The following is a 23,128-nucleotide window of genomic DNA, read 5'->3' as shown; positions in this document are numbered from 1 at the left end:
TTGGAGGAATTTAGAGTCATAAAGGTGAAAGGAAACCTGGTAGAAATCGGACGGATTAAATATGGATTTGATTACATAATCGGTTAGATAGCTCGTTAAGGAATCCGTGCGATTTTACAAAATTGAATTCGGATAAGTAGATCACCCGCAATTGATTTTGTCGTTAAGAGCTTTTTTTGAGTGTAGTGAGTTAAGAGGGTGTCATAAAAAGGGAGAAATGAAATTATCTTAAGGATCTCACTTCCTCACTTCGTGCTGCTGCAGCGAGATTCTTGCCGCTGCATCGATGCTGCTAAATCGGAAGGGGTGTCGCTGTAGCGGGCGAGGAGGAGATGGAATGAAAGAATTTTGGGATTTTTCAAGGGAAGCTCACTTGTTCGCTTTGTGCTGCTGCAGCAGGATTAGTGTCGCAGTAGCGGGATGGGTGCCGCTGTAGCGGGATGACAGGTTTAAAAATTTTAAATAAAATCCTTCGACGACCTTATTTTGTATTTTTTTACTTTTTGAGCTAAGAGACGACCCTTGGGCTATTCCAACTTGTTTCGACTATTCTTAAATCTAGAGGTAAGCTTTTCACTCCCCAAACTCGTTTTTCGATCCGTAAAACATTCTAGAATGGGTCAATATTGATGGGCAAGGATTTCTTGAAGAATTCTATGGTGGATTTAACCCTAATTGACTAGTTGGGGTCATGGGTTTTGAACTAGAGTTCATAGATTGTGAATTTCCAAGAATTTAGTGTTTCCTTATAGGTTTTCGTGTATAAATTGTTGATTGTAGACCACGAACAAGCGGAACAAATCTGGAAAGGGAAGGATCAAGTTGTCTATGATTTCAAGCTTGTTTCGAGGTAGGTGATGGTTGTAATTTTATGATGTGTGATATATGCTTGTCTTGCTTCATTATAATACTTGTTTATGTATGATGTTGCAATATTGATCAGAGACTTTGAAAATGCGATGTGTGATTATCATTACCATGAAATCATGAACTAATTAATGTATGATCATTAATGATGTACTTGTAATTGTGATTGTGGTGTGCGATTAGGGATTAGAATGCCACGTTCTGATAAGCTAACTTGGATCGGATTGCCACGTTCCAGAATAAAATTGGATCGGATTGCCACATTCCGGCATAAAATTAGATTGGATTGCCACATTCCGGCATAAAATGGAATCGAATTGCCATGTATCGAAAGCTAACAGGTTGACTTTGGGTTCCGTGAGAGGACCAACGACATAAAAGCATGTGAATTGTGTTGTTGTTCTTAATGTGGATAATATTAAGTGTGCGATAATATATATGCATGTGATTATAATGCTGTATTGACTTGTTTATGTTGCACTAGTGGGATATCCATGTGATCCTATCAGTACACTGTGATTGTGTACTGATTCTGCACTTGCTCTTTGTTTTTGTTGAGTACAGGACATCTTCACGCGACTGTTAACAAACCTCACATAGTAGATCAGTGATCACTCCGAGTTCAAGGGTGAGCCACATCGTTCAGGCTGCCAAGGAACTCTCGGTCTATATCCACCATTTTAGACTTAGATATTGTTTTAGTTACTATTTAATTCATTAGAGATTCCGTTAGTTGGATATCGTTATAGTTTTGGTACATTGACTTTCAGATTCTAGGTTTATTCTTCCACATTGTTAGTTAATAATTTGATCCTTATTTAGTAATAAAACCTTGTCTTTAGATGTTTAACTTGCTTCTGTAACTTAAAAACCTTAATTTTAAATTTCTTGCTTTAGTTTGTTACTAGTAGTAGCTCTCCAACTCAGTTGTAGTGTGAGTGCCAATCACGAATATCTGGGTCGTGACAAAAAAGTTCCTTGAGTTAGAGCTGTGTGTGTGCGTGTGCATGCGTGCGTGGTGAGTGCATCCGTGTGTCTTTTGGTGTTATTTACATCTCTTCTCTTGTTTTTGTTTTTTGTTGTTATTCTTTTTAACTTCTCTCTTTTTCATTTATGTACTAGTAATTCCTCATTAGTTTTGCTTTATTATATATCAATAAAATCCGAAAAGTGATATATCCACTATCTTTCTTAACCATTTAGAAAATAAATGTTCGTAATTTTTAAGAAATTAAATGATATGCTTACACTTTGAAAAAATTATATGCTTATAGTTTGTATTTGGAAGAGAGGATTTTGTATCGTTTGTATTTGGAAGAGAGGATTTTGTATTGTTTGTTTGGATGGAAAGTGCAGTAGCATATAATATTATGTTGCTCTTTTTCTTTCTTTCTTCTTCTATATTTTTCTTTGAGGTATCGACTATATTTTTTAATTTTTTTCTATATGATACAATTTTTGGAGTTGATCATTTTTAAATATTATGTAATAATATAATTATTCATATGACCCCCACAACATAGTTTGTCACTATATATAGGTTGAATGTAGTAAGTTGTTATACGCTATGATATCATAGAGATGAGGCCATGTTGGCTGAGGATCTCAAATCCTAAGTACACTAAGTGGGTAAAGACGAAGCAGTTGCTCGTTAGCTGGATCAACGCCACCTCCGGATGGAAAGGACAAGGAGCTGTCGGATGTCAATCTCTTTTCTTTAATGCTGCATGCAGCTACCTTCCATCGGCACATTATTCGCTCTGCTACAACGAACGATGGAAAAAAATATTGCAAAAGGTGTTTTGGAAGGAGTTTAACTGTTAAGTATTTTGAATTAGCAGAATAGCCACAGCCATATAAAATGCAGTACTTGATAAATAGAGCTGAATTTGACAACTTCAAGGACTTGTTCACATTCAAATAATATTTACCTTTGATCCAGGGAACAACAATAAAACGTTCTTAGTTTATAGTTTAGCTTTTGAAAAAAAATAGCAAGTCTGGTATTTTAACCTATTCGATAAATTGTTCAAGAGGCAGTAATAGCAAGATTAATCATACGCGAGATGTTAGCATTATTTGTTTTAGGAAGAAGACGATTATTGTGTCTCAGTTTTGGAGATGTCATTTTCACAACTATCCATACTACAACTCTCTTCAAACCCTTCAATTTTAACTTAATCATCATTTAAAACCAATAAGCCAAGGAAACAACAACATAGCACTCAACTTGGATAAATATCCACAAAATAAAACAAAGTACTCAAATAATTAATTGTTTGGGAATTTTTTTTTAACTATAGATTGAATAGATGGGTAATTCTTGAACAAGTTTTGTTTTAGATAATTGAAGCATCATTGGACAGAGACAATTTATATGACAACACAAATAATGTCAAGGACTATGACTTGTGTAGAATAAAATTTAATAAAGTCAGGATATATTTCAATGGGTCTTCTCATTTAGTAGTTCCATCTCTTAGCTAACTTATAATAGTTTGCTTCAGAGTACAGACATAGATTTGAAGAAACTATACATTTGTTAAATTTATTGTTGATATTCCCTCCATTTACTTTTACTTGTCCATTACTTTAAATAAAAAAATAGATTTTCGATTATACTTGTTACTTTTAACATATCAAAAAGAGACCAAGACAAAAAAAATCTAGTTTACTATTAACATTAATTACTTTGTCCCCAAATCATTTTTCAAGATCCAAGTATAGATATCAATTAATCATTGTTTCTTTAGAACCGTGTAAAATTAAAAATAGACAAGTAAATGTGAACGGAGAAAGTACATTCAAAATTTATGGTTAACTGAATCCGAAAGGTTAGCTTTTCCCTCTAAGCCAATTGACTAAGAACTCTAAATGTAGCTCAAACGACATGACGAATAAGATACCTATATCTGGAGAGCAGATGTAAGGCCACATTTTAAAACCCGAAGGACAAAAATTTGGTGGAATTTTGAAGGAAATAGTTAACCTGGAAATCGAAGCAACAACTCAAGAAGAGCAAATCTCAGAAGAGTGGAGAATAAAGAAAATAACAACATAGATTTTAGAATAAAAGATCAAAAAATAGAATGGACTATGAGTTGAAGTTAAGATACTCATTGTTAGAACCTTAACAACACTAACCATAATCTCCAAAACCCGAGAAAAACACATATACTTGCTTATTCGAAATGAAATAGTGCTTAATGTTTAATAGGCTATAACATTAAAAATACAACCCCTTTCTACTAAGTGAATGTTAATCAACATATACCAAAAGGTACGGGCAAGACATCCTTCTCAAAAATTAGTACTGTTCTGAACATTTGTTATGGTACATGGTATATCAAGAAGAAGTAATAATCCAGAGAGTACTCGAGGGAAACTAAACAAAAAATGACAATGAGACAAATATCAGGAACACACTTATACTATACTAAGGCCCTATTATCCCCCTGAAATTATTTATAAATAATTTTCTACCCCTGTTCGGTCTACGTGACACTAGCTTGAAAAAAATGTCAACACACGTTGGATCCACAAGATAGTGCAACATAGGTCAAAAAAGAGAAACCCTTCATGATGTTGTGGAGAAGGTATTTCGCTTGCAAAAAGACTCTAGCACTCATATTAGTAATTTGTGCATTACCATGACAAGAATCAAGCAGGAAGGTATCTCAACAGTCAATCGCTTGATTAAGCAAGTTGACTCTCTTAAAAGTGGAGTCAACTTCTCCAACAATGAGCTTGTTGTTATAGTTCAGACCTCTTACTCCCGTTTCTCAAAAAATGTGGAACGTTCGTAGAACACCTTTTACGAAAATGTGATTAACTCCCTCAAGTACTTTTGGGCTGGCCATTAACTCTTGTGTTTGCACCTCTTTCTTTTGCTCTATCTTTCAATAGGGGCTTGTCCCTCTCTATCTTTTGGACTACTGTTTTCCTTAACTCTTAGACTATTCTAGTTTCTAATGTCTATGCTTTAATATAATCTGCTGTTTAGATATTCTTTTTGATTATGACAAAGGGGGAGAAAACAATTATATACCTCTCTTTGAAACATGGAGAGCTAAGACAGGGGGAGCTGCATACATCAACAGCATATAACCTTAGGGAAGTATAGTTAAACTCTCTCAGTATAATTGACTATCCATATTATTATTAAAATTGTGATCAAACTTGTCATTATCAAAAAGGGGGAGATTGTTAACACCATATGGTTCGTTGATTTTGAAAATAGACTCATAACGTGTTAATCTCAATTTTCGTAGGTCACAAATCTAGAAAGAGAAGTCATTAGCACAGATGACTTCAAGAAGGAAAAAAAATATTTCATTAAAATACAGAGGTGCATTGGAAAGGAAAGCCTCAAATCTAAGGGACAAAAGAGGGAAAGAAATATATGATTGGAATATATGGTCAATCAGCACATAGAGGAAAGAAGCAAGAATCTCACGCTCTTGGCAACAATCACAATTAACTCATTAGGAAATAGGAAGAACCAGAATACAAGCCACAAGATAAGAAGACTGCTGATCACACAAGGACAAGATCAAATCAACACAAGAAAAGCATAAGAAGCGATGAAAACCAAAGAGCCATAAATCAAGCCACAAGATAAGAAGTCTGATGATCACCAAGGACAAGATTAAATCAGCATAAGGAAAGCAGAAGAAGCGATTCTACTACAGATAAACTAAATCGCCTCAATCTAGGACTCTCTAAAGTAATATTTGATTGAGATAAAATCCCTTGGGTTTTTTCCTTACAAAGAGCGGAGGTTATCATCTATTTATATCGACCTAGATGTATAGTGCGAAGCACACAACTTTACTTAAGCTTAGCAAATAGGTTTCTTTTGTCATTCATAAAAATTTGTAAACACTTGAGTGATATAATTGGAAAGAAAAGAGAAAAGAAAAACATCCGAGTGCAAGTATACAAGTTGAGACAGTGTCAAGGTAGAAATCTGATTTGCATATCAGAAATGTTAAAAGTTCAATCATTGGTGTAACAAAGAATATCTCTTCAACGCTCTTAAGGAAAACCCTTGAAACCCAAGGGGACTGGGCTAGGCACCACATTAGTGATCCGAACCAGGTTAAATTTTGTGTGTCAACTATTTACCACAACTTTCTGTTATTGTTTATTATTTTACTAACTTGCAGGTGAGTCAACTGTCGACTACTGATAGCTGACTAAGTGAATTTTTAATTCACCCCCACCTCTCTTGAATATCACTTAGTATTGTATAAGTGTGTCTATGAGATTTCAGGCATAGGCTGAGGGGGTATTGAGCATTTTTCCTAAGTTATATGCTTATGGTTTATATTTTGAAGAGAGGATTTTGTATAGTATATTTAAATGGAAAGTGCAGTAGCATATAATATTATGTTGCTCTTTTTCTTTCTTTCTTCTTCTATATTTTTCTTTGAGGTATCGAATATATATTTTTTAAAAATTGTTTATATGATACAATTTTTGGACTTGATTATTTTTTATTATTATGTAATAATAATAATAATACATATATGGTGATAGTTTATGTAGAAAGGAAGAAAATTAACTAGTAATGCCAGTGTGACTTTGACCATTACTTTATTTTTTAAAAAAAATAGATGTCCTTTTTTACCGTCAATCGGCTATCGATAAATTGGACCTTCACCAACAAGATGAAACAAAAGTCCAGGTAATCAACCAACTGAACTATTAAGATTTATTCTCTTTAGTCCAAATTAAGTGAATTGTCAAAAAAATTTTTATAGTTCAAAATAAGTGAAATTTTCAAAGTTCAAGATAATTGTTAGTAGGATTTTTGTTTCCGTATCTATCCTCTCTTTTAATGATGTTATTAACTACTTTACCTTTGTTAAGAGAATAATTTAAGAATATTAATAAAAAAAATGAGTCTTTAATGTTGTTCTTAAATATTTTTGTTTAAGAGGAGAGTTATATCCTAACAATTCACTTAATATATAAACTAGAGGAAGTACGATTCATTTCCCCAATACATTTGTGAAAACATTGAATTAATTATATTCAAAGAATGATATATTATAATTACTCTTTTAATTATTGCTCGTTAAGGAATGTGACAGGCGTGTACCGATTCACACATGAAGGGAGTATAAATTTTTTTGAATACTAAAAAAAACCTTATTACAGTCTTCCCATTTCACAAGGCCGTTTTAGGGTTTTGATTTTTTTTCTTTTTCCTTTGCTTTTGAATTTTATGTTTGTCGTGTTTGTCTGGGATTAGCAGGAGAACCAGTTTAGTCAAATCCCTAATCTCTCAGGTATGTTCTCAAATTCATTCAGGGCTTTCTGTTAATTGATATACATGTCCTCAATTCTAAAAAAATAATGTTTTTTTCCCTTCAAGTAGGTAAATATACTCATTTGTGTTAGAAGCCTTTTATTGTCTTCTTTACTCCATATTAATTTCATGTTCTTCTCGATTGCATCAATGGTATAAGAGTCATCCATCACCTATTGTGCCATGGAGGTGCCTGACCACTTAACTTGAAAAGGACTACCTGGGAAAAAGCTATATACTAGTGGTAGAGTGAAAGCTATCCGTCAAGGCTCTCCCACCTTAATTGCTAACTTTTNACTTACAGAGATGTATCAAGTGCAGGTTGCTATTTGTAAACAGTTAATCTGCGGTTGGTAAATGCACTTATAGCATTGGCTTATAGAGATTCAGAAAAAATTTTGAGATAGATACTAGAATGTACACCTAAGATTTGAATGTCTAAAACAAATTTTGAACCCCATTGGCCACTACACTAGTATCTTTCCTTATGTCAAGGGGATTCAACAATTTACACATAACTAGGAAGATTGGGTCTGCCATAATTGCACAGTATATTTTTTCATTGAAGGGGGTCCAATTGACTACATTGCGAGAAACTAGTTCCGCCATTAAATAAAAGATCTAACTATCACTACCCATTCTAAATGGAATTGTCTCCTATAAATAGTAAGTTTAATTAAATATATAGTTGAGCTGATTGTTTTCATCCAAAACTAGGAGTAAAGTAAATTCAAAACATAGAATTAATGAGAGGAAACCGATGAAGTGTTGTATAAATTCAAATGTATATGTCAAGAATGCTGCACTATACAAGCATTCTGCTGGTCAGGTTGCCAATACTTGTAGTTCTTACATTTATTTTCATATGAAGTATAGTTTTTATAGCCAAAAACAGTTTGCTTTCTGATCTAGACTTTGACATTTCTTTTCTTTTTTGTTTTTCTATGATTTCAGACTTTCATTGGTATTAACAGAGTTAGAGATTTCCAGCTAAATGTCAGCCAACGAGGAGGTTGGGGAGAGTCTTGCACTTGTTGTATATAATGAGAGTGCATCTACAATCAATGAAACATGGCTTCAACTGTATCCAGTTTCTGAGTATGAATATGGTGAAGGTTTACCATATGCTCCTATGGATTGGCCAAATGTTGGTGATAAGTGGGGTTGGAGGACAGGTAGAAGAGCTACAAACTCAGGCACCTTCAAAGATAGATATTTGTATCTTCCGGAGCGTTTTCAGGCACCAAAAGATGGAAAGAAAAATGCCTTCCGAAGTAAGACTTCAGTTAAAAAATATCTCCAATCTGAGTATCCTAGTGTGGATATCGATCAATTCTTTGCCTCATTCAGTTGGATGATTCCTTCAAAGCATTCGCCAAGCTCAAAAGGTTAGCTTCGACAAAGCTCTTCGGTATATATCATGTAGACATTTATTTAGTTGTTTGCATCAACTTAAAGAAACAGTAATAACCACATGGCTGATTGTGTATACTAAACTTCCATATAAATTTAATGTTTACCGAGTTATGTGTAAGGACCGATTCTAAATCACCTCTCTCTCCCCCTTGGCTTTTACATTTGTATCTTTGACCATGGACTTTGTTCCATCTCTAATATTTACGTAGTATTTTATTTGTTTCCTTTTCTGTCAAACGTGAATGTTATCATACTAATTACAAGTACTTGCAGTTTACCAAACAAAATGTGAAAATTTGTATAATGCTGCTAGGAGTAAACTTTGTTATGTTTTCATATTTAATGAGAGTATTTAACATTTCTAATACTCTTTGAGAAGTATATTGAATATCCGTTAATTATTAAAGAGAACAATGGATGTAGATCATTATCCAATGACTCTACCTACAGGTAGTATATATATATTTTTGTCAAGCTTTGAGGTTGCTCATTTTACTTTAGAAATAATTAGGGAAGTCATTGATATCCATTTTTGGTCGTAGAATTGTGTATTATAGGAATCAAAATATATAAAAGTGTAAACACAATTGTGTTGTTCGTACTGTAAGTATTTGGTATGGTTGTGGATAATTAAACATTAGTTACCTCTTTTATAATGTTTAATTATCCACAACAGAAAAATAGCCAATGTAATCCAACAAATTGAGATTTGAAGAGGGTAAAGTGTACGTTGACCTTATTACTACCTAGGTAGAGAGACTATCTATGATAGACCCTCAGCTCAAGATAAAAAACAGTCATAAGTAGTATAGAGAAAGAAATAATATAATGAAAAACTTATAGCGAGATACTGTAGACAATCTTACAAATCAACCTGAACAAAAGTAAGAAAACAAGGTAAAACAATAATTGAACTACGAAAAGAAATGAATAATAACCAAACTCAAAGGTTGAAGGAGATAAATAGTAGGAATTTTTAATATATACCCAACTTCATTCACAAGTTTAAATGGAGCTGCATTGTATATCTATTGACGTAGAATTATCGTGGATTAACTAGCACACAATCACAAACAAAAAAAAGTAGAGAAGAGAATAATAAAAGGATTTTAATGAAGTTCAGTTAGGCCTACAGAGAGAGTTTTCTACTGTGACAAAGTGATATGACACAAAGTGATATGACAAATCTTTATGAACTAGAAAACTATTTATCTTTCATCTCATTTTTTGTTTTTTTAAAAATCCTTCATTCTTCATATTGATTAATTTTTTTAATATAATTAAAAGAGATTCTATTATATTTACTAAATCTAAACATACATTAGGAAAAAAAAATTCATTCATCTACATTCCCTACTCAAATAGTATATGTCTTCAACTCCCACTAATTTTTATGACTTAAATCAATCTATAAGTAACAATAATCTATGATATTGTTAGATTGTTACTTCCATCTTCTCCTCCTTCTTTTTTTTATTACTAATAGTTTTTCACTTTTTCTTTTCATTTATTTTTTTTCATATACGAATCGTGTATTTAATTATTAAAAAATAAATATAAAAGTAAACTCCCAACCTATTTTCTAATCCTATAAAAGTAATATTTTCCTTTTCCAAATCTATTAGGACAAAGGGTCTTCGAAACCAATAGGAATTATAGTTTCCTAAAATAAACAAGCGAAAAATTCAATACATAATTAACATCTATATTTTTGGTGTAAAGACATAGGATTAGAGGATTCATATCAACTTTTATAGTTCTTTGGATTCTTGTAAGTACTACACTTTTTGTTCTTTTGAGATTTTTTAAAGGTACCCAACATATCCTTGGTGTTGAAGTATACATTGTCACCAATTCGGAAAAAAAGTTCCGAACTCAAAGAGAAGAAACTATAAGGATAATACTACGACCCTAATTTGCGACCTACATAATCCCTTAACTATAAGAAATAAGTGAAGAAACACTTAACTATCTAACTTACCTTCTACCCTGATTTGCGACCTTCTCCATAATCCCTATCTAAGGTCGTGTCCTTGGTAAAATTAAGTTGCGACATATCATGTCTAATCTTATCTCCCTAATGTTTCATTGGCCTACCCTGCCTCTCTTGAAACCATTCATAGCCAACCTCTCACACTTCTGCAGTAAATCATTTGTGCATATTCCTTGCACGTATCTGAACCATCACAACCTCTTGTAATGACGACCTTGAAGGCCATTTTTAAAAACTTTTGGAAAATTTATCATTTTGCCCCTCTCGATAGTTGTCCCAAGTCATGGTTTTCAGCTTATGATGTTGGTTTTAAAATCGGATTGGGAAGTTGAGACTTTTGGAAGTTTTAGAGTTTTGGAGACCACAAGTTGTTAAAAGTAGGTTTTGGCAACAATCGGAGCTATGAGTCACGGAAGGAACTTTAGTCTGTCCCATTAGCTCTGGAATGCAGAATTTGGTCTAGAAATTTAGTTGTTTTCAAATATGGAGACCCTTTCGTGGATTGAGCTCTTGAAGTGGAAGTTTAAGTATAATTAGGCCAAGAGTAGACTTAAGTCAACATTTGGAGTTTGAATGCTCGAATTGGAATTTTGACGACGCCATTAGATTTAATTTTGAGTCCTACGTGAAGTCTTGTATGAATTTTCCGGAGGTTCCGGGGGAAATTTATTTTGTTTGAGTAAAAGTTATTTTATTGCTACTTAAACAGATACTGGGTCAAGGAGACTTCGTATACGTGTCCCGACGTTCATTGAGTCTGGAACGTTAAGTTTGGTTAGGTAGCATATCTAGTTTGTGTATGTGCAAATTTTGAAGGAATCCTGAGGGTTCATTAGGTGATTTTGTTGAGTCTTGGTGTTTGTTGATATGTTGTATATGATGCACGTTAAGTATTCTTTGCATCATGAGGCTCTTGGTCGCGGTCGCATTGGTATGTGGTCTTGTGCTTCACGATCGCATGGAGGATGTTGCAATCACAATAGCATCTTGAGCATCGTGATCGTGTCACCTTGTGTCGCGATCGCATGGTCAGCTAATGAGTTGACCAGCATTGCTCATCGCAATTGAGAGGTATGGGGTCGCAATCGCAAAGCGTAAAAGTGACCTGGATAGATTTTCTAAAAAAATCGGCATTAATCCTCATTTCTCCATTTTTGTACTTTGGAAGCTTGGTAGAGGTTATTTTATAGGGACTTTTCGAGATTCTTCAATTGGGTAACGAGTTTTAACTCCCCATCTTTATTACCCACTAATTACTTCAAGATTTTATTACCCGATCAGTAGAGGCTATTTGAGTCGTAATTTTGAAGTCAAACTTTGTGAACTTTCTCAAGAATTCGGATTTTAAGGAAAATGGAGATTTAAGCTTGGTTTCCTATTCATTACAAATATCTAGTCAGTCCACACTGATTTCTATCTTTTTATATTTGAAGTGAATTTTGTCCATGATTACACAGTCTGTGCACGTAGTCAGGGACGAAGCTTAATTGAAAAATTACACCGTATAGATAGGGAAAATGAATTTTTTTTGCATATCTGTAAGTAGTTGAATCTGCTTGGCATAAAACTTTCTCTTTGAATCCCCAATTATTTTCCTTTATTGAGGATGGAAGACTTACATGATATTGATTTTGACTCAGATATGAAAGAGAGGACTACATCTGCAGGGACAAAAATGCAGCCTTTACTGTCTGATTCTCCTTTCGGAGTCATTACTTGTAAGGCTGGAAACCGAATCTGTAGCAGTTTAACAGCAGAAAATCCTTTGACGAGCACCAGATTTTGTGATCTCTGTTGCAGTGAGCCTGGTTTTTGCGGAGACTGCTGTTGTATACTTTGCAGGAAGCTTATTGTTTTGGACTATGATGGGTACAGTTACATCAGATGTGAAGCTACGGTAGTTGATGGCCACATATGTGGACATGTTTCCCATCTAGAGTGTGCTCTACGAGCTTATATGGCTGGGACAGTCAAAGGAAGCATCAATTTGAATGCAGAGTATCTCTGTCGATATTGTGATTCAAGGACAGATTTGGTTCCACATGCTTTGAAGCTTTTAAGCATTTGCACATCTGTTGCTTCTTATGCTGACATCAAAAAGATTTTGAATCTTGGCATTAGTATTTTGTGTCACTCACAAAAAAGTAGTGCAAAAGAGTTGTTGGATCGTATTAAATCAATCAATGCAAAGGTATAGCTAATTGATTAATGGTACTTCGTTTCCTATGACACTATCTTTTTTTTCCAGTTTTGAGGTTTAGTTACTAGAATAACCAATTTGATAATCATATCAGCTTGTGAAAGGAGTCGGCATTCAAGATGCATTGAAAAGGGAAAACTGTGGGGATAGCACTGGTAACTTCTCTATCTTGTCATAGTCTTGCTTGTGTTGACCTGTCACTTCGACTTGAATATCTGTATTTGAGCAAGATATTTATGTGCAAATGTGTTTATTTTGTTTTAAGTATAGTCTATTTCATGATAAAAATATATACATCTGTGCATTGTAAGTTATGTCTACTTCAGTTCTTCCTGTTGTCCACAGATACCAAAAACGATTGGTGCAAACTAAACTGCAATATGACAAGAAAATAAAATTGGAGTGCCTTGGAAAGAGTATGAAAGAGGAATTATTTGTTGCATGATCTGTATCACCGCATTAGTATGTGAAACAAAAGAGGATGGTGTGGGGTGAGGAGGTGAATCGAAATTATTTTCGAATGTTAGTCAAGTTATAATTGGTCAACTGTTGATTTCTTCAAGTCGATTACCCTAGAGTTTAGACAATTAGATAAAACAACATATTATATAAGGCATAAAGAGATAAAAGACACAGTTGACACAGATTTTTATACTAGTTCAGATCACCGATGTGGTGCCTAATCCAGTCCCCTTGGGTTTCCTTAGAGTTTGAATGTTAATAGTTAGACAGATAGCTAGCCAGTTGTTATCCTCGAGAAGTTTCACATTCTTCTTCTTATAAAACTGAAAAGTAGTCGAAAGATAATCTTATTCATTCAGTACCCACACTTTTAAATACGACAGATAAGAATAACCTACAGCTACACTTAAGGAAACCAACTACTACCTGAACTCCTAAAAAATAGGGGGAGTCATCTATTGATACTCTAAAATAGTATTTGTTACAGGAACTAATAATTAGAGTAACTAATGATTAATACACCCACTCAAGTTAGGCCTAGTGCAACAATGCCTAACTTGGAACAACACTATTCAAAGGCTGGTTTTGGCAAGGGCTTGGTAAATCCTAAATGTATCAGCAAGTTGATCACAAGCGTAAGTGTGTGTAACAAGACCTCGTGTGCTTGAACTTGGTTCCTAACATAACAGAACTTGGGACCTAGCTGTTATTCTGTTTGGTGTGGGATCTGGTTTTGTTGCTTGATATGGCCACTCATAGAGTCCATTCTTATTCCGATCTTGTACCAGTGGCTTTTGGGAATGCAGGTCCTTCCAAATAAAAGTAATAGGAAAAAACTCAGCAGATGTCAGATTGTCTTGACGAAACTTGGCGGACAAAAATCAAGTTTTTTTTATTGATGAGGACAAAGAGTGTTAGAAATTAAAGCCTAAAAGCAGAATTAGATGCTTGTATAAGAGATTGAACCAGTATGAGTTATAGAAATGGTTTTACAGTCACCCATGGATATGCCCTCATTGCCTGTATACTCTTCAAGATTGTGCGGATCAGTGGTGACATGATGAGTCCCGCCAGAATCCAAAACCCAAGACCAGAAGTAAAGTTGGCCTTAGCTTCAAAATGATTGTTCGATTCAAAACAATATACATCTGCAGTGTGACCTAATTTTTGGCACAGTTGGCAGCAGACAGATTGTCTCGAATTCGACCTCCAGTCTTGCTTACTGTTGTTGCTGGACTTTTGAGTTACAGGAGGTTTCCATTGTTGATTGTTGAAGTGATTAAGATTGTTCCTATAAGACTTGGATGGCATGTTCACCTTCTGTGTGACAGCAGTTGTGATCATGGAAGATAAAAAGTTCATAATCTGTAAGCTTGTGAAACAACTCTTCAAAACTCAAGGAAGAATCCCTTGATCTTATGGAAGCAGAGATTTCACGGTACTCAGGGCCAGTCCGCTAAAAATCTTAACAATAAGTTCATCATCTCTTACAGCTAAACTTAAGGAAACTAACTAGTACCTGAACTCATAACAATAAGGGGGTCTTCTATTGATACTCTAATAATTACAGACAGTAACTAATGCTTGATACTTTTGTGATGATGATCTGCTTTTATATTGCGTGGCTGCTTCTTTACCGATGCTTGGACAGAATGGAATTGATATTAATTCGCTGATCTTCAACTAATCTCTGATCTGGAATGTCACTGAATTTGATCTGAGAAGAAGAGAAGTTGCGCAATCTTCTTCTCTGATTTCCAGTGTTTTACTCCTAAGGGATTTTCTCGCTCATAGTCAAATTTGTTCGGCTTGTTCTTTCTTGTGGTTAGCGTGTGTTCTTTTTCCTTCATTCAAATCTATCTTAGACAATTCATTCTTCCTTGATTCATGCCTTCATTTCACAGATTTTGGATGTCTCATTTTTTTGTTGACACACATCATTTTGGATGAAGCTAACGTTATTGGTTCTCTGCCTTTAGCAATACTGCTTAGATTTCAGCCTATCTGTTAGGCTGATTTATGCAGATAGATATTGTTGTTATTGTTCTTGTGATTCTTCTTGTTGGGCTTGATGGGCAACCATATTTTCTAAAGATGATTGTCTATTCGTATTTCTGGAATCTTGATTTAGTGCTCAATTTGTTATTATTATCGTATCTTGTGGCAATTCATACCCTACATATTTCTAATGTCATGTAGGATTCTTTTAATCCTTCAAATTTTGGACAATGATTTTCATGAAGTTAATTTCTGTATTTTTCAGCTAACTGTGGTACCTCGCAAGATCAAAATCTCAGTCAGAAGAGAAAGACACTGGATGACTCAAATCAGCCTGAACTTTGATTGTAAAGTTACCCTTATGGGAGGCAACAAGTACACAGTGGAATGTGCAAGCTAGTCCCAACTTCAGCGTTACAAAAAATGATTTGGTATTATGATTTGATACATTGCTACTCGTACATTAATACATTATCACCATGTGCTCAAAAAGAAAGAGCCCAAGTGTTTTCATTATTTCAATGGAACTATATACCTTGTTGTTTAAGTAAACATACATATGTATGTTACAATTGCCAAGAACTTGTTGTTTTGCGTATGTACTATTTCATACTAACTTTGGACATATGGTGTTCAAAACTTTATCCAATATTTGAAGTTTTATATGACTGAAGTTTAGATATATAGTATACATGATTGAAGTTTCGTCATAAGCATATATTCTGATATACTAATTGTTTGTGTAATTGATACATCAAATATGAAAAAGTTAACTATTGTACAAAAATAAGTTGGTCAGCGTCTCTACACACACAANAACACCTCTAGATCCACTATCAAATTCTCCACGGCCATGGTCATCCTTGGGCACCGTCACTACAAGCTCTCTGTCTACAAATACTGTTGTGGCCAGCTCTGGCATAGTCGAAGCAGGCAACCTGTACCTCCATGCATCCACATTCAATTTTTCATCCTCATCACCATCTCCATTTCCTTTTCTTACAACGATCTTCGTTACCCCAGGATGAATCTCTACTGCCTGTGCCCTCACTTGTCCATCCCCAGCTCCTTCTAGTTCGATTTTCGCCACGAAACCGAAGAATCCTTCCTTCTCTTCCACCGCCACATTTGCATCAGAACGGAACGGCAATTGCAGAAAGTAGTTAAATACATGAGGAAGTCTCCGGAGTTTCTTCATTGCGGAATTAGGAATGTGTTGTTGCTGTTCTGAAAAATTTGAATCAATTCCTCCAATTTTTGTTTTCAGGGAGAGAGGATGTGCTCTCATACCCTGAATTGTTGAGGTTAAAACGATAAGAAGAAGACAAATGTTGATAAGATTCAAAACTCCAATAGGGCAATTTGGGATTCTATTGACCTAAGTGTGTATCCAATAGGGCAATTACCTTGTTAGGGATCACACTCGACGAAATCCACGAACGAATTCTTGGTGTTCTCGCGTCTTCTTCTCCCTTCTCCTCTTTTCTTCTCTCTCTCAAATCCCTATTTTATTCTCTAAATGTGAAAATTGATTGGGATCAGCTTAGACCCCAACTTATTACCCTTAAAACTAATATAATAACTAGTTTCTGAGGACGTACTTCGCACGTGTGTTTCATGTAAATTTTTATAGATACGTTAGAATGACTAAAATCTCATAGAAATATATATATAATTATAATGAATAATAAAATGTATCAATTACAAAATTCAAAGACTTACGGCGATAAAACATTCATAGAAAACTAAATTAAGAAGTCTAAAAGAGTGAAAAAAAGACAAAAAGAAACAGAATATTTAAGTAAAAATACAATATAGACATTATTCTTATAAGATTGATGTATATAGATGAAAATATAAGTACAAAATTAGTACATAACTCTCTGAGTTTTTATCGACTCCTTTCATATCCTATCAAAATTCAAGAGTCTTCATCATCTATTTTTACTATAGAATAGCCTAATAATCTTCATAGGGGTTTCATGAGATAAAGAAGTTGAATTTATATAAATAGAATAGAAGGAATATCAAAAGATATCTTAAAATTTTAGTTTAAATGTTTGAAGGTTATGAATATGAAAAGATGAGAGTTATGAATATTAAGAGTATAAAAGTTAAATAAGTAATTAGAAAATAATAATAAATAAATGAAGAATATGAAAAAAAAAATTAAAGTTAGCAAACCATGTAAAAAGAACAACTAAAGTTCTTATCATGTAATTAAGCATTAATGAATTAAATTTGTGAAGCTAGAGTCATTCTTTAATAATAATCAAGAGGACATTATCAATGTGCGTCTCCATTTTGTAGATTTGCACCCTTTAAATTATTAAATTTCGTTATTTATCATAAAGGATAATACTTTATCCACATCAATTATATTATTCATGAGAGGGGGTTAAGGAAAAAGTTATAAGAAGAGGGAAAGAAAAGAAATTTAGGTAAGATTTTTTTTTTAAAAAATTATAACTATTATATACATATAGATTATAGATGATAAATATTAATAAATTAGATATTTAATTAGGAATTAATCTTAGGAAGTTTAAAAGTCATTAACATTTAATTAAATTTATACAATCAAATATTTAAATATTTTATAATAATTTAATTTGTAGAAAGGGTAAAACCGTAATTTAACTTTCAACTTTTTTGTTCATGCTTTTAGTAATATATGATTAATTTAGGAAATGACCAAAACACCCTTAACAAATCCGGATTTGGAATTTCCTCTGCTCAACAGCCCAACTTCTAGAAGTCATATCTCCCTCATACAACCTCGGAATTTCGCAAACTTGAAATCGTTCGAAAGATCTTCCGACGAGCTTTCAATTCATATAAAGAAGGCATAATACATATATTGGACCCTAAACTTGGCTTCAAATTTTAACTTTGACCTCAAACTTTCATAGTGCACAAATAGGCACTTTAACTATCCTATCTTTCAATAAATAAACACGCAATTCCTACCTGGCAAAATGCGTGAAATGCACGCATTTTGCGCCAGTGAGGGGTAATTTTTTAAGCCCACAACGGTAAAAAAATGTTGAAATGACAATTCTACCCTTAATGAATCTCTTTTATATTAATTAAAATTAGTTTTATTTTTTTTAAGTTTCAAAATAACGTGTAAGATATTTTTTTTAAAAAAAGACGTGTAAAATGTTTAATTACTTGGCAGTCACTAATACACGTGGGAGCGTTTGCATTTCACGCACTTTGGCTTCAAAAATCGCGTGTTTATTTATTGAAAGATAGGCTAGTTAAAGTGCCTATTTGTGCACTATAAAAGTTTGAGGTCAAAATTAAAATTTGAAGTCAACTTTAGGGTCCAATATATGTATTATACCTATAAAGAACTCATTCAAACTCATCCTGAGCTGGAAGTTATGGCTGTTTGAAAATGGTCAAAACTTACCTTTAAAATGTGGAAATTTTCCAGATTCCTTTACGAAGAAGTCACCTAACAAACTGAGGTGTTGTGAAGGAATGATAAAACCAATTATGCATGGATTGAATGTGGATACATATTGGAACTGATGTGTTGTCAAAAGGAACTAAGTATTCCCTGAAAGTTTATAAATGGTTTCACATTTAAGTTAAGAATGGAAACTGAGATTTTCAAAGAGCTTTCGGGCTAGTTTTCGGATAAGAATTATCCCTTTCTAAATAAAGCAAAAAAGGAAACTGAGATTCTCAAGATAGCCTTTTAAGCTAAGTTTTGAGCACTAATATCAAATCACATAAGTAAGTAACTATGTTTTAAAAACATAGAATTACAAATGAAGCAACAACACTACATCAAAATATTATAAAAAGATGAGAAATACGAAAAAGTCACCTAACGAACTGATATGATGTCAAAAGGAATGACAAAATCAATTATGCACATCAAAAATATTTTTTTTAAATTGTGCTAAACCAACCAAAGGAAGGTCATATCAATTTATAAAAACATTTTTGATGTGCATAATTGATTTTGTCATTCCTTTTGACACCACATCAGTTCGTTAGATTACTTTTTCGTATTTCTCATATTTTTATAATATTTTGAGGTAGTGTTGTTGCTTCATTTGTAATTATATGTTTTTAAAACATAACTACTTACTTCTGTGATTTGAGATTAATGCTCAAAATTTAGCTCAAAAGGCTATCTTGAGAATCTCAGTTTACTTTCTTGCTTTATTTAGAAAGGGATAATTCTTATCTGAAAACTAGCCCCAAAGCTCTTTGGAAATCTCAATTTCAGTTCTTAACTTAAATGCGAAAACATTTATAAACTTTCACGGAATACTTAGTTCCTTTTGACAACATATCAGTTCCAATATGTATCCACATTCAATTCATGCATAATTGGTTTTATCATTACTTTTGACAACACATCAATTCGTTAGGTGACTTTTTCGTAGTTCTCATCTTTTTATAATATTTGGATGTAGTGTTGTTGCTTATGTAACAACAAAGGTTAAGCTAAGAAAAACAAGAATAATCAAATTTGGAAATATGTAATGGAATCTGGTAAATTTCCACATTTTAGAAGTGAGTTTTGACCATTTTCAAACGGCCATAACTTCCAGCTCAGGATGAGTTTGAATGAGTTCTTTATAAGCATAATACATATATTGGACCTAAACTTAGCTTCAAAATTTAACTTTGACCTCAAACTTTTGTAGTGCACAAATAGGCACTTTAACTACCCTATCTTTCAATAAATAACCACGCGATTTTTTAAGCCAAAGTGCGTGAAATGCAAACGCTCCCACGTGTATTAGTGAGCCAATCAGTGGTTGCCAACTAATTAAACATTTTACAAGTCTTTTTAAAAAAAAAAATATATTATATGTCATTTTGAAACAAAAAGAAAATTAATTTTAATTAATATAAAAGAAATTCATTAAGGGTAGAATTGTCATTTCAACATTTTTTAACCGTTGTGGGCCTCAAAAATTACCCCTCACTCGCACAGAATGCGTGCATTTCACGCATTTTGCCAGGTAGGAATCGCGTGTTTATTTATTGAAAGATAGGATAGTTAAAGTGCCTATTTGTGCACTATGAAAGTTTGAGGTCAAAGTTAAAATTTGAATCCAAGTTTAAGGTCCAATATATGTATTATGTCTTCTTTATATGACTGGAAAGCTCGACGGAAGATCTTCCGGACGATATCAAGTTTGTAAAATTCTGAGGTTATATGAGGGAGATATGACTTCCAGAAGTTGGGATGTTGAGCAGAGGAAATTCCAAGTCCGGATTTGTTAAGTGTTTTAAGGGTAATAAGTTGGGTTCTAAGCTGATCCCAATCAATTTTCACATTTAGAAAATAAGTTAGGGATTTGAGTGAAAAGAGAAAAAAGGAGAAGGGAGAAGAAGACGCGAGAACGCCAACAATTCGTTCGTGGATTTCGTTAGGGGTGATCCCTAATAAGGCATGTAGATCACTCGGTGTTAGATTCTTTCACCCACACCCAAATTTCAGTAAAGTTTGAATTAGAGAATGATGAACATGGAATTCTTGATGAAACATTGTGAAATCTTGTTGGTTGATTTGTAGTTGATCTCTAGTAGTTGGGTTCTTGTTTCCGGACTGTTTTCGGGTCTAAACTATTGGGTAATGAGTTAATTAGAGATCCTAAGTTTTTGGGGTGGAATCCGTGGGAGTTTGTACAGAGTTCTCTGGCGCGCCGTGCCTGAGGAAAGCCTATGGCCGACAGGCCCTGGCGCTCCACGTCTATCAGAGCGCCAATACCCCCTGGAGACCCCGTTCTTTTCCTATCTTTTCGTACTAGTTTCTAAGTGATGAACCCTTCATTCCTAGTTGATTCCAACACTCTAGAGTACATATAATATATATATATGATTTCTCATTTAGTCATTCTTCTCACTACTCATAAATAATAATTTCAAAATATATTTATACTAAAGTAGAATACTCTATTGAGAGCCAAATAAGCATGTCAAATGAACTGATTAATCTTTCATTAATATGAATTTCATCCGTAATTAAGATACATAGCAGAACATGAATTGTATATTACTATTTTCTTCATGTAGGACACAAAATATTCTAATAAAAAAAACAAAATCATATGAAAGTACATCAACATATATAAAAAGGAAATATATAATACTTAGGACGGACAAAAAGGAGCGGATAAAAACAAAAAAAAAATTACTGCACATACAAAATGATTTGCAAAGTTCATTTTTGCATGATCATCTCTCATCATCCTCTTGTCATTTACATGAAGATCATGCTAGGTGATTTATAGAAGTAGCTATGATGACCTTTGAGTAGATAATTAATTTGCATTAAATTAGTTCAATGATTTTAGTCCATATCATATTTGTTTAATGGAAAAACTTTTCAAATACTCCTGATTTTTACAATAGAGTAATTAATTATTAATGTGAATTTGATTCATGCACCAATCTAAATGAGTTATTTATTAAATATTTAATTATATTTTATAATATTTATTTAATTATTTTAATGATTCATGCGCCAATCTAAATGAGTTATTTATTAAATATTTAATTATATTTTATAATATTTATTTAATTATTTTAATATAAGGATAAAATGGTAATTCAACTTTGAGCTTTGAATCTTCCCACTTATAATATGATATATATATATATACTTAGATATTTAAGCATGTTTTCAGTAAGCATTTCTTTATATTGCATTTATTTTAACTGCGTATATTGAATAAGAGTTAGTAGATCATGAGTTGAGTAGAGCCAAGGTAAATATTCATTCTTACTCCCTTTCAAGCCTTGGTTTTGTTAGTTCTCCAACTCGCATACTCTTACATTCAATGTACTGATGTCAGTTGGTCTGCATCATTTTATGATGCAGACGCAGGTAACCACGATCAGCATGTGGCGTTTCGTTGATCCAGATTGAGCTCCAGAATCAGTGGTGAGCCTCTTTACTTTCCAGAGGACATCCATTTCATTTACTTTTAGTAGTTTAGTTTTAGGATGTTGTGGGGTATGTACCAACATCCCTCTTCAGTCAGTTTAGAGTCTTTGTGGACAATAGTAATTTTTTTTAGAGTTTGTTTCAGTTATTGAGAGTTGCATGTCATTTTAGCCAAATTTATGATATGAAGTATTTCTTTAAATATGTTTTAGTCTTGCTTAGGTTGAGTTTAGTATTCCATTGAGTTAAGTAAGTCAGGCCAAGGGTTTGCTTGAGGTCCAACAATGGCATTCGAGTTTCGATTCCGCCCAAGGTTGTAGGCTCAGGGCGTGACAACTTCATTTGTAATTCTTTTTATTTTATATGAGCGTGGGTATATCTTGTAACGAAAATATATTTGTCAAGTTATTATAATTTTTGTTGCCTCTCATTACATATGTTCTTTTATCACTATACTCTTATTTTAATTTTCTTTTTTATTAGGTATCTAAATAAATCAAAACTTCAATGTTTTTCGGTGTGAATACTTCGGTAGGCCAAATTCATCTCAATTTAGCATGTTCAAGAAGTAAAATATAAATAATAGTAACCTGCAAAATTCCTTCATGCTTTCTCGATTCTTTTGTATATTGTTTTTTTTTGTCTCTAAAGTTTTAGGATTCTTGTAATCCAGTAAAAGACAGTTTCTTGTGATCAAGTTCCAACATAGTTTTTGGTGAATCAAAAGTGAAAAGATAACAATAATTAATTACCTAAAGTAAAAGCTCATAAATGTACGGGCTATCTTCTTACGAATCGATATTAGATTTAAGCGAAGAAATATGTATATATTACTATAAATTTAGATAAGTTTTATTATTTTACCATATAATATATGGAGCATTGTTTTTATTATATGAAGTTTCTAACTACATAAATCACCCACAGAAGAAAGTTCCCTGAGTTATATAT

The 23,128-nt window shown here is 33.2% G+C and overlaps 1 protein-coding gene and 1 pseudogene across 1 annotated transcript; one reads left to right on the top strand and one right to left on the bottom strand.

Moving 5' to 3' along the window:
• The first annotated feature begins 8,177 nt into the window (after positions 1-8,177).
• LOC107022370 lies at positions 8,178-15,652 on the top strand. The gene is made up of 7 exons (XM_015223001.1): positions 8,178-8,571; positions 12,206-12,783; positions 12,887-12,947; positions 14,250-14,350; positions 14,431-14,529; positions 15,280-15,417; positions 15,518-15,652. Exons 1-7 carry the CDS (start codon positions 8,178-8,180, stop codon positions 15,650-15,652), a joined length of 1,506 nt encoding a protein of 501 aa, XP_015078487.1.
• A 373-nt stretch (positions 15,653-16,025) lies between these two features.
• LOC107022369 lies at positions 16,026-22,206 on the bottom strand (annotated as a pseudogene).
• Positions 22,207-23,128: the final 922 nt, after the last annotated feature.

Source organism: Solanum pennellii, chromosome 6, assembly GCF_001406875.1.
Source record: "Solanum pennellii chromosome 6, SPENNV200".
NCBI lineage: Eukaryota > Viridiplantae > Streptophyta > Magnoliopsida > Solanales > Solanaceae > Solanum > Solanum pennellii.
Note: the sequence above shows the minus strand (reverse complement) of the source record. Positions and strands in the feature narration are given on the sequence as shown.